Raw genomic sequence first — 10,938 nt, forward strand, 5'->3', positions numbered from 1 at the left:
CCAGCCATAAAAATAGGCCCGTTTGAATAATCTCTGCCAGTGCCATCACTAGGAAGATAAAACGCGTTTCCATGCCGAAAAACTTGTAAAGAATCCAAACCAATAAAGTTTGGTGCAGAGTTGAAAAACCGATGTCTACCACGGCTGCCAAAGCACTTTTACCACCGATTCGTAAGAACCCAATTAGGAGCACCGAACCGGAAGAAAACAGAAAACCAACCACTTGAAACGTTAAGATTCAACTCGCATTGGAACGTATACCGGCGCCAACGTTCGGGTAAATCACACCCATCAGCGTTCAAGCCAGGAGAAACATGATCGCGGCCGCGATGGAAACCATCACGTAAAACAGTTTGGTGATTCGCTTACTGTTGGCTATCGCTAAGTCGCTTTGGTTAGAGCCGAGCGCAGGCCCGACGAAGTTAGAGACCGCGATCGAACAGGAAGACCAAAAGGCGTAAAGCACGCTCATAAAAATCAGAATCAGCACCGTTGCCTGGTAACTATCCGTGCCGCCGTAGCGAATTATCAAAACCCGGTTAATAAAGACCAGCATTTGGTAAATGCCGTTTGAGAATAGAATCGGTCAAAACTGCCTTTGAACTCCCAATAAAACGGTCGGCGTCACTTTAAAAGGTCGGCTAAACGGGTTATAGGGACGAACTTTTTTCTGCCAAAAAACGAGCGTGATTAAAACCGCTTCCACGGCGCGAGCGATTAACGTTGCCCAGGCGATGCCGACGATTCCCAGCGTTTGGCCGGCTAAAGCCACGAAAAGATAATTACCCAGCACATTAACCAAGAACGCTACCAGCGAAACCAGCAAAGTTCGGTTGGTAAAACCAAGCGTTTGGAGTGCTCCGTAGTTAATCATGGCGTAAATTTGGAAAATCAGACCAAAAGCTAAAACCGATAAGAAATCAAAGCCGGCTTCAATTTGATCTTTGCTAAACGTGTAACGCGGATCAACTCTGAGAATCGCTTCGATTAAACTTCCGCCAGCCAAAGTCAAAACTAAAATGGCGGGAACGGCGATTAGCACGCCTAAAATTCACCCGCACCGGATTGATTCCTGAATTTTAAAGTTGTTTTCCTGGCCTTTGTACTGACCAACGTAGATGCTGCAGGCAATAGTGACCGAAATGCTGAGCGTGACAAAAATTTGAAAGATTTCCAGCACAACGCCGACGCCGGGCAAATTCTGACTAAAACTGTTGGCGACAAAGATGATGTCAATTTGACCAACCAGCAAAATGATTATCGCCTGACAGATGACTGGGAAAACGATGCCGAAAAATCTGCGGGTAAAACTTCAATCAAGAGTGCCGCGACGCGACTGAATGGTTGAACTAATTTTCTTTACCCCCGCTTAGTTTTCTAAGTATGAGCGAATTATACTAAACAACTAACCGCTCGGTGAGCCGCTAGGCACTAACTAGCGCCGGAACTAGTTCAACTTTTTGGTCGGAATTAATTTTTAAATGGCCGTCCTCATAGGTAATTACATGCACTTGGTCGCCCAATTTAAAACTGAGCGTTTGGTTAGCAACTTGGCCGTAGCGATGAGCTAAAAAAGTCAAACCGTTTAAATCAGCAAATTTAAAACCAACGTCTCGCACGGTGATGATCAAACTACCGCTTTTCACAAAAACCAGCGCTTGATCGACTGGGCAATCCAAAGTAACTAACTTTTGCCCCTGGTAAATTTTTTCGTATTCACCCCACAAGTGCCACTGACCGGCTGGCAAGTAGACTTGTCGAACCTTAGTGTTGGCCGTTAAAATTGGGCAAACCATGATTTGCTGACCGAGCAAATATTGGTCATCGACTAACTGGGCAATTTTGTCGCTTTGATATTCTAAAACGAGCGGCCTCAAAATGGGCAGTCCCTGACTGACCGCCTCTTGCTCGTAAATTTTAAAGTAGGGCAACAAAGAACGCTTGAGATGGGCGAATTTGAGCGCGATTTGGTAAGTTTGGTTGCTGAAAAGTCACGGTTCGCGAGCACCGATGCCATGGTAACGTGAGAGCGGAGTTAGCATGCCAAACTGCGTCCAACGCTGGTAAAGATCTTCGCTTGGTTGAGGTCCGGCGAAACCGCCGATGTCGGTGCCCCAGATCACGTGTCCCGCTAGTGCGCCGCTAAGACCTGCTCAAAGATGGGTTTTTAAAAAGGCGTAATCGGTGTAACTGTCTCCGGACCATTTACCCACAAATTTTTGGGTTCCGATGAAACCGGGTCGGGCAAAAATTAGCGCTTGACCATCGCCAAAGTACTCTAGACTTGCTTCGTAGCAGCAACGTAGGTAAAGGTAGATGAACCACTGGCGCAAAGTTCCGCCGAATTGACGCGAACTAACAAAGGCGTTTTTAGGCACTCCGTCGCCGTAGTCAGGCTTGACAAAACGAACCCCTAAATCAAACAAACGCTTAATCTGCTCCTTGTACCAGCGGTAAGCTTCGGGATTGGTGAAATCAACGATGTAATTGTTGTTTTGCTTAGTTTCGGTTCCGGTTCAAGGGTGGACCAACTGTCCTTCGTGGTTTTTGAGTAGCAAGTTGTTTTTGCTGAGGTGCTTCCAAACGTAACCTCCGTCGGCTTGGATGTACGGGTTAATCCAAAAGCAAACTTCTAAGTTGGCTTTTTTAATTTGGTCAATTAACTGGGCAAAATTACCGAAGACGCTTTCGTTAAGCTCAAAGTTGCACGATTTAACGTAGCGATCTTTTAACCACTTTGGATCTAGCGTAATGACGTCCAGCGGATAAGCGTTTTTTTGAGCGAGTTGGATTTGTTCCCAAAGTTGCTCAGCGTTATGGTAGTAAAGGCGGTTCAACCAAACGCCGTAAGCTAAGTCAGGCACGCCCTTAATGCGCCCGGTTAACAAGGTGTACTGACTAACGCAATCTTTGATGCTTGAACCACTCAAAAGAAATAAGTCCAAAAATTCTTCGTGGCAAAGAATTGAAAGTGCATCGCTAGTTGGAGAGCCGATTTCAAAGTCAACTTGCGAACCGGAGTTGACCAAGGCGGCTCAATTTTTGGTTGAGTAAACGAGCGGAACTCCGGCGTAAGCTAAGTCGTGGTTGGTTAAACAAGAACTGTCGCTGTTCCAAACCACCGACTCGACTCCGTTTTTAACAAAGGGACGAAATTTTTCACCCAGTCCGTAAATTTTTTCGTCGTTGAACAACTCAAACGAAATAAAGGGTAAACTTTTGTTTTCGCGCACATTTTTGAATCCAAGGTGGGGAGTGCTCAAGTTAGCAAAAAGTCGGTAACCAGTCTTATGACAAAGCCGCCACTTAACTACCCCCTGCCGATCAACCAGTTCAATTTGACCCGTCTTTTTAGCGATCAAAATTTTTTCTTGACTTGCTAAGTTCACGCTAACTCGGTCGTCTTCCTGCGACATGGCAACTTTTTGCGGCCCTAGTTCGGGGTTAAGGTGCTCGGCAAAGCGTTTTTTAGGTCATTTTTTTTGGTGGTAGCTGAAACGAATTATTTGGTCTGTTCAAATTTCAATTCGTAAGTAAGACTTTTGTAAGTTAGAAAGAAGCATTTCCACGACCAATTGACGCCCTTCAACCCAAGCATCGCTAACTTTCTCAACGACTACAAAATCATCTTGGTGGTGAAAAATCCTCGTTTTAACGGGGAAATTTTCAAAAAGGGTTTTTCTAGAGTCCATTTTTACCTCGTCCTGTTTTAGCAAACGCAACATTTCCTTATTCAATGCCTAATCCAGTTGGAACCCTTGGCGGCAGCGGCAAGTGTTCTCCATCGCTCCAAAATGCGCAGTTTTGGGCGCCCATCTTTCCGTTAGATGCGCAAATGAGACAGGGGTAATTACGCTCTTTCTTTTTCATTTTCATTCCGTTTCCTTTCTGCGTGACATCACTTTGCCCATAAAATCCGTTTTAACTTAGTTTTCTAACTGCTCTAGGTGTTTAAGAACTGCCTCTTTGAGCGAGTTGGCTTCTGGTCCGTAAACAATTTGGTAGTAATTTCCCTGGTTAACTGTTGCTAAAGCTTGGGTCAGTTCTTTAAATTTATTTTCCACCCGCTCAGTATCGCTAACTACGATCCGTAGCCGAGTCATGCAAGCGTCAACTTCTTGGATGTTTTCTTTGCCGCCCAGCAGTTTGACGATTGTCACAATTCTGTCTTGAGTCTTAGGTAAAACTAGCGGTGGCGGTCGACTGGTGACAACTTGGGAGTCTGAGACTGGGGTAAGCGTTTGGAAACCAGGGATCGGTGGTTTAAGTCAAACTACTAACACCCTGAAGGTAAATGCGTAAACACCGGCAAAAATTAAACTCGTGAAAACAAACCAGACTCCGTCAAGTCACAAATTGGTGCTGAGGGAACTGGTGATTAAACTGCTTGGACCAAGCACCATTAAGTATTTCAAAACTGTTTCGATCAAACCAAAGGCGTGAATTCGCATCGGCCAAAAATCAGCCATGCCGAAGGCAACGCCGGTTAATAGGGCGTGAACTAAGTAAAGCGGCGGCGAAACAAACATAAACAAAAATTCAACCGGTTCGGTCACGCCTGTCAGCAAGCAAGCCAAGGCACCAGAAACATAGATTGAACGGTTAAGTGGACGAAGCGATTTCTTGAGCGCGTAAAGCATGCCAAAAGCGGCGCCCACTAACGAACCAGACGAACTAATCATTTGACCGGTCTTAAAACGCGCCGGGGTAAATGACCCTGAAACAACTTGGTAAACAACCTCGGTTGAAACAGGGATGGATTGGTCGGTCGCGTAACTCTGCCAGTGGTCGCGCACTCCGTTAAGGGCTTGAATTCAGGTGTACCACATGTACTCTTGCCCTTGGGCTTGTAGCTGGTCGGTTTTAACTAAATCTTGCTTGGCCAAGTGCGCAAAAAAATCAGCTAGTTGCTGGCCGGTTAAACCCGAAGAACCGCGCCGGGACAGCGTATCTTGAAAGGTGTTGGCGTCTAAAAAGTCGAGATTTCCGCCCAGTTCGGTGTAATTCATCGGAATTGTCAGCAAGTGGTGTAAACCAAAGGGCAACATCAAACGTTCAAGCGTTCCAAACAAAAACGGCATGGCAAACGGAATGCGATTATTTTTAGCGATGTTCGTGCCCATTCAATTTATGCCCGCTTGGAGTAAGGGCCAAACTAAAGCGAGTCCGCAAGCGAGCGGCACGACAATGGCAAAAACCATCAAAGGCACGAATCTGACACCGTTAAAGAAAGACAAAACTTTTGGCAAACGATTAAAAGTGTGAAATTTGTTGTAAATTATTGCTCCGAGAAAGCCGGTTAAAATGCCTCCCAAGGCGCCGAAACTGACCGAGCGGACACCTTCTTGCCAAGTGAAGTAGCCGCGCGTTGGCGTCCACTTAGCACCGACGATGTAATTTAAAAAGTATTCACCATCACCTGTGCCGCCCGTTCTAATTAAGAAAAACGAGGAACCGACCGCTAACAAAGTAAAGTAACTCAGACCAGCTGCAAAAGCACCACCAGCCGAATTTTTAGACCAAGCGCCGCCGATCGCAATCGCAAACAAAAGACCGATGTGAGTAAAAGGTAGCCATCCGACGGTTTCAATCACCGCACCAATTTGGTTAAACACGGCAGAACTAGCCGGTATTTTCCCGAGACCAAGCGGACCGATCACTTTACCAACCACAATCAAAAGACCGGCCGCGGGCAAAACAGCAATCATAGTTAAAATCGCCTTCGCAAAACGACTGACCAAAGTTTTGAATTTTCCAGCGAATTTAAGAGGTTGAGAGTTGGGGGTTTGAGTTTTTACCGACATTAGCGGGCTACTTAATAGTTGCAGTCATTATAACTCTGCCCGCCCAGGCGACTTTTCCCAAACTTGTTTAAACAAGCAACTAGAACAACTTACTCAAGGTGGTACTCAACTTCTAGTTCAATGATAATGTCGCGCAGTTGGGCTGCTCTTTCAAAATCAAGTTCCTTAGAAGCGCGTAACATTTGGCGTCGTAAATCGGCCACGAACTCCCGCTGCTGTTTTTTATCTTTTTGGCGACGACCAGTTTTAAATTCTTCAATCGCTTCGTCAATCGTTTGGCCGTGGATCGGAGCCGGAATTGGTTTGACGATCGTTTGGGGAGTAATGCCGTGTTTTTGGTTGTAGGCAATTTGAATTTTGCGACGACGATTAGTTTCATCGATGGCATTTTGCATTGAAGTGGTAATTTTGTCCCCGTAAAAAACCACTTTCCCGTGCACATTACGGGCAGCGCGCCCGATGATTTGAATCAGCGACTTAGTGGAACGAAAAAAAGACTCCTTATCGGCATCCACCACGCAAATTAGTGATACCTCAGGAATGTCAATACCCTCACGGATTAAGTTAACACCCACGATCGCATCGTAAACACCTTTGCGCAGTTTGCGTAAAATGTCGTCCCGCTCAAAAGTTTTGTGTTCAGAGTGGATGTAGGCGATTTTTAAACCCCGCTCTTTTAGGTAAAAGGAAAGTTCTTCGGCCATTTTTTTGGTGGTGGTCAAGATGATCGTGCGTTCTTTTTGTTGGTTTTGAAGTTTGATGCTGTTAAAAATATCCTCAACTTGGTTAGCGGTTGGTCGCACTTCAATTACCGGGTCCAATAGTCCCGTCGGTCGGACGATTTGACTTATGATGCGGTGGTCAGACTTGGCTATTTCGTAATCAGCTGGCGTGGCAGAAACGTAAATCCGGTTAAATCGAAAAGCCTGAAATTCCTCAAAACGGAGCGGACGGTTATCTAACGCGGAAGGCAAACGAAAACCGTACTCCACCAAAGTTTCCTTGCGGGCTCGATCGCCGTTATACATGGCGTTAATCTGCGGAATCATCATGTGCGATTCGTCAATCACCATCAGAGAATCGGCGGGAAAATAATCCAGGATCGTGGCCGGACGTTGACCGGGTAAACGACCTTCTAAATGCCGGGAGTAATTTTCAATCCCTGGGCAAGTTCCAAATTCAAGCAAAGATTCAATGTCAGAGTTAGTTCTTTGTTCTAGCCTTTGAACTTCCAAAAGTTTGTTCTGCTTTTTGAGCTCAGCCAAACGGACCACTAACTCGTCGGCGATTGTTTTGGTAGCTCTTTTGATTACGTCGCGACTAGTCGTGTAAGCGTCGGCCGGAAAAAGCAAAAGTTTGCTTTCTTTTTTAATCAGCTCGCCCGTTAAAGTGTCAACTTGAGCAATCGATTCGATTTGATTATCGAGCAAACCGAGTCGAATGTAAAAGTTTTGGGTTCAGCCAGGGCTAATTTCGATCACGTCACCGCGAACTCTGAACCGACCCGGCGCTAGCTCCACGTCGTTACGAACGTAGTTGCGGGCCACGAGCGCTCCGAGCAACTCTTCGCGCTCAAACTCTTGGCCGACTTTTAAATGCATGAAAGTGGCCACGTATTCTTTCGGAGACAGCTGAGCGTAAATAGCCGCTACCGAAGCGACCACAACTGTGTCGTGCCGAGTTAAAAGCGAGTTCAGCGCACTCATGCGCATCACTTCAATGTCCCAGTTGCTTTGCGAAGTTTTTTCGATGTAAGTATCAGAAGAAGGTAGGTAAGCTTCGGGGCGGTAGTAATCAAAGTTAGATATGAAATACTCAACGCTGTTGCTCGGAAAGAGACTTTTTAATTCCGAATAAAGTTGAGCCGCTAAAGTTTTGTTGTGCGATAAAACTAGCGTCGGACGCTGGATCTTCTTAATTACGTGGGCGATTGTAAAAGTTTTGCCCGTGCCGGTGGCTCCTAGCAAAACTTGGTCGGTCTTTTTCTGGGCTAAGCCCGCTAAAAGCGCTTTGATCGCCTGCGGTTGATCACCGGCTGGCTTGAACTTACTTTCTAACTTAAAATTCATCAACTAACTATTCACCTTTAACTTAGCATGCGTAGCAAAAAACCACCGCTGCTTGTCTACGAAAAGAAAAATTTCGTCGAGCAGCGGTTGGATCACGCTGTTAGATTTAACTTGCTCGGCCAAAGTTTGAATTTGGTTAAGGTCACTAACCACGTTAGTAACAATTTCTTGGGCACTAAAAGCGTGCGGCTGGTACTCCTTAACTTGACTGTGCTCAAGGTAGGCGGCCATGGTTGACAGAGGCTGTGCGTTTTGCATGGCAATTTTTTCGGCTAGTTCGTCAACAAAATTGTTGAGACCTTGGTAAAGCTTTTCGGTCAACTTGTGGAAAGTACGGAACTGCTGACCGCGAACGTTTCAGTGCATGTTCTGTGCGTTTTGAGCTGCTACCGCCACGCTAGCGAGCAGTTTATTCATATCAAGCATCTCTCACCCCGAAACTAAGTTACTTTGTAAAAAGTGCGATTCATGCTAATCATAACACGGTAAAGGGAGACGTAAATTAGGAGCGCCACCGGACCAAGGATAACCATTTGAACAGCGGTTGAGATCAACATTGCGATCGCTACGGAACCGCCGTAAACTAATTGAGCTAAAAATGCTTTTTGAAAAACAAAGGCGGTTAGGGCAATGCATAGACCAAGCGCAGCTCAACCAAGGCGCTTAAAGGACTTAAAGATCTCAATCACCACGATCGCAGACACCATCGGCAAATAATTGAGTCAAAAGTTGGGATCACCCGAAATTAATAGCTCGGTTAAAGTGATCAGCGCCAAACTACTTACCAGTGCCACCCGCCAGTCAACCAAAAGCGGAATAGCTAGGGCCATCAAAAGCCCGCCGAGACAAATCGGGTAAACGCCGACCGAAACGTGAAAGTGTAGAAAACGTTCGATTACCACGCCGAGTGTAATTAGCAACGCCGAAACAGTGATTTGACGAATCAAATCGCTCGTTTCTAGGCGGTAAAAAAATCTTTTCATAAGTTGAAATTTAAAACTAAGTCCATTATAGCAAAAATACATTTTTTGTAATTTTGTTTTTAAATAGACTGGCAAAAATTAATTAACGAAAAATTACTTCGATTTTTTGGCGTCGGCTTTACTTTCCATTTTCTTCAGCAAAGCGCTGATTTCAGCTTCGCGGGTGTTAACTTTTTGCTGCGCGTATTTGTTTTGCATTAAGATTCGCACCACGTTGTGCGAGATGCGTTTTAGTAAGTCACGGAATAATTCGGTGCCGCGTTCCACGTAAACTTGGTACGGGTTTTTCTGAGCGTAGTGGGCTAGCGAAGATGATGATCTTAACTTAGTCATTTGGTCAATGTGGAGTTGCCAGTTTTGGTCAAAAGTCATCAACAAAATTTCACGTTCCATTTGGTGGGCACTTTCTTCGTTAACATTGTCAACCACCCGCGAGCGCAATACGTCGTAAACCTCAATCGCGTCCTTACTAATTTGCTCGATTAATTCCTCTTTGCTAAAGTCAACCAGTTGGTTAACGTGGAACTTAAAATCAACTAGTTGAAACCAAACGTGGTTGATGGTGGCAACCATTTTGTCCAAGTCCATTGAACCATCGTTGCGGAAAAACTGGGGAAATTCGACCAAATCATTCACGACCGATTTAATCATGCGCACGATCACCGGGTAAAGATCAGTTTGGGAAATGATTAGATCACGTTGGGCGTAAATTAAATCGCGTTGCTGACGGACCACGTCGTCGTACTGAAGCAAGTTTTTACGCGTATCAAAGTTAAAGCCTTCAATTTTTCGCTGAGCACGGTTAATGTAACGGTTAATCAGTTTACCGCTGATCGGCTTTGGTCCGTAGGACAGGAAGTGTTTCTTTAGTTTTTCCTGGTTGGAAAAACGTTTGATCAACTTGTCATCAAGCGAAATGTAAAAACGTGATTCGCCGATATCGCCCTGGCGACCCGAGCGCCCACGCAACTGGTTATCAATGCGACGTGCTTCGGCTTTGTTAGTTCCCAGCACATACAAACCGCCTAACTCAACTGCCCGTTCGCTAGGCTTAATGTCGGTTCCTCGACCAGCCATGTTAGTCGCAATCGTGATGGAATTAATTTCGCCGGCCTTAGCGATGATTTCCGCCTCTTGTTGATTTTGCTTAGCGTTTAAAACGGTGTGGGGAATTTTCTCAGCTTTGAGCATGCGGGACAGTTTTTCCGATTCATAAACCTCTTCGGTTCCGACTAAAACGGGTTGGCCCTTGGCAAAGCGAGCCGCAATGTCATTCACGATCGCCTGGTATTTGTACTGCTGATCCACGTAGATAACGTCGGGGTGATCGACCCTAATCATCGGTTTATTGGTCGGTATTTCATGTACGCGCATGTTGTAAATGTCAATAAACTCGTCTTCCTCGGTTTTAGCGGTTCCGGTCATGCCCGAAAGTTTCTTAAACATTCTGAACAAGTTTTGGTAGGTGATCGTAGCCAAAGTGGTTGTTTCGGGTTCAATCTCAACCCCTTCTTTAGCTTGGATGGCCTGCTGAAGTCCGTCGGAATACGAACGACCTTCCATGATACGACCGGTAAAAGCATCAACGAGCAAAATTTTGTTTTCACTCACGATGTATTCGACGTCGCGTTTCATCAAAAATTTGGCTCTTAGAGCGTTATGCACGCGGTGAATCACTTCGGAACTTTGAATGTCGTAAATGTTTTTAACGGCGAAAAAGCGGTTCGCTTTGTTAGCGCCGTGGTCCGAAAGTTGGATCGTTTTTGATTCCCAATCGATTTCGTAATCCTTTTCTACCAGCGTGTTAACAAAAGCGTTAGCCGCGTTATACTGCTCGGAATTAGTTGTTTGTCCGCCGGTAATGATTAAAGGCGTGCGAGCTTCGTCGATTAAAATTGAGTCCACCTCATCGACTAGACAAAAGTGAAAACCGCGCTGAACCTTTTGCTCGATTGATTTGACCATGTTGTCGCGTAGGTAGTCAAATCCGATCTCGGAGTGAACCGAGTAAGTGATGTCGGCGGCGTAAGCGGCACGTTTATCTTGGGCGTTTAACTCACGCAAGTTGGTTCCGACCGTCAA

The 10,938-nt window shown here is 45.6% G+C and overlaps 2 protein-coding genes across 2 annotated transcripts; both read right to left on the reverse strand.

The window, feature by feature from the left end:
• Positions 1 to 1,991: 1,991 nt before the first annotated feature.
• Positions 1,992 to 7,873, reverse strand: LOC111616426 (uvrABC system protein B-like). The gene is made up of 5 exons (XM_023357838.1): positions 7,309 to 7,873; positions 5,898 to 7,200; positions 2,678 to 2,925; positions 2,210 to 2,413; positions 1,992 to 2,149 (listed from the first exon to the last, which is right to left on the reverse strand). The coding sequence occupies exons 1-5, from the start codon at positions 7,871 to 7,873 to the stop codon at positions 1,992 to 1,994; spliced, it is 2,478 nt and encodes an 825-aa protein (XP_023213606.1).
• Positions 7,874 to 8,949: 1,076 nt separating this feature from the next.
• LOC111616427 (protein translocase subunit SecA-like) lies at positions 8,950 to 10,935 on the reverse strand (the record flags this gene model as incomplete). Its single annotated transcript, XM_023357839.1, has 1 exon — positions 8,950 to 10,935. A coding segment is annotated over one exon (1,986 nt), but the record flags the coding sequence as incomplete, so codon positions are not given.
• Between the last annotated feature and the right edge of the window lie 3 nt (positions 10,936 to 10,938).

Source organism: Centruroides sculpturatus, unplaced genomic scaffold, assembly GCF_000671375.1.
Source record: "Centruroides sculpturatus isolate CEXI.00-Female unplaced genomic scaffold, Cexi_2.0 scaffold3350, whole genome shotgun sequence".
NCBI classification, from domain to species: domain Eukaryota; kingdom Metazoa; phylum Arthropoda; class Arachnida; order Scorpiones; family Buthidae; genus Centruroides; species Centruroides sculpturatus.

Coding starts and splice junctions, on each gene's coding strand:
- LOC111616426 (XM_023357838.1), bottom strand. CDS start 7,873: ATGAATTTTAAGTTAGAAAGTAAGTTCAAGCCAGCCGGTGATCAACCG. Junction 7,201..7,308: donor CGACGTGGAGCTAGCGCCGG/GTCGGTTCAGAG, acceptor CGATTGCTCAAG/TTGACACTTTAACGGGCGAG. Junction 2,926..5,897: donor GAAGTTGAGTACCACCTTGA/GTAAGTTGTTCT, acceptor ATTTCTTTTGAG/TGGTTCAAGCATCAAAGATT.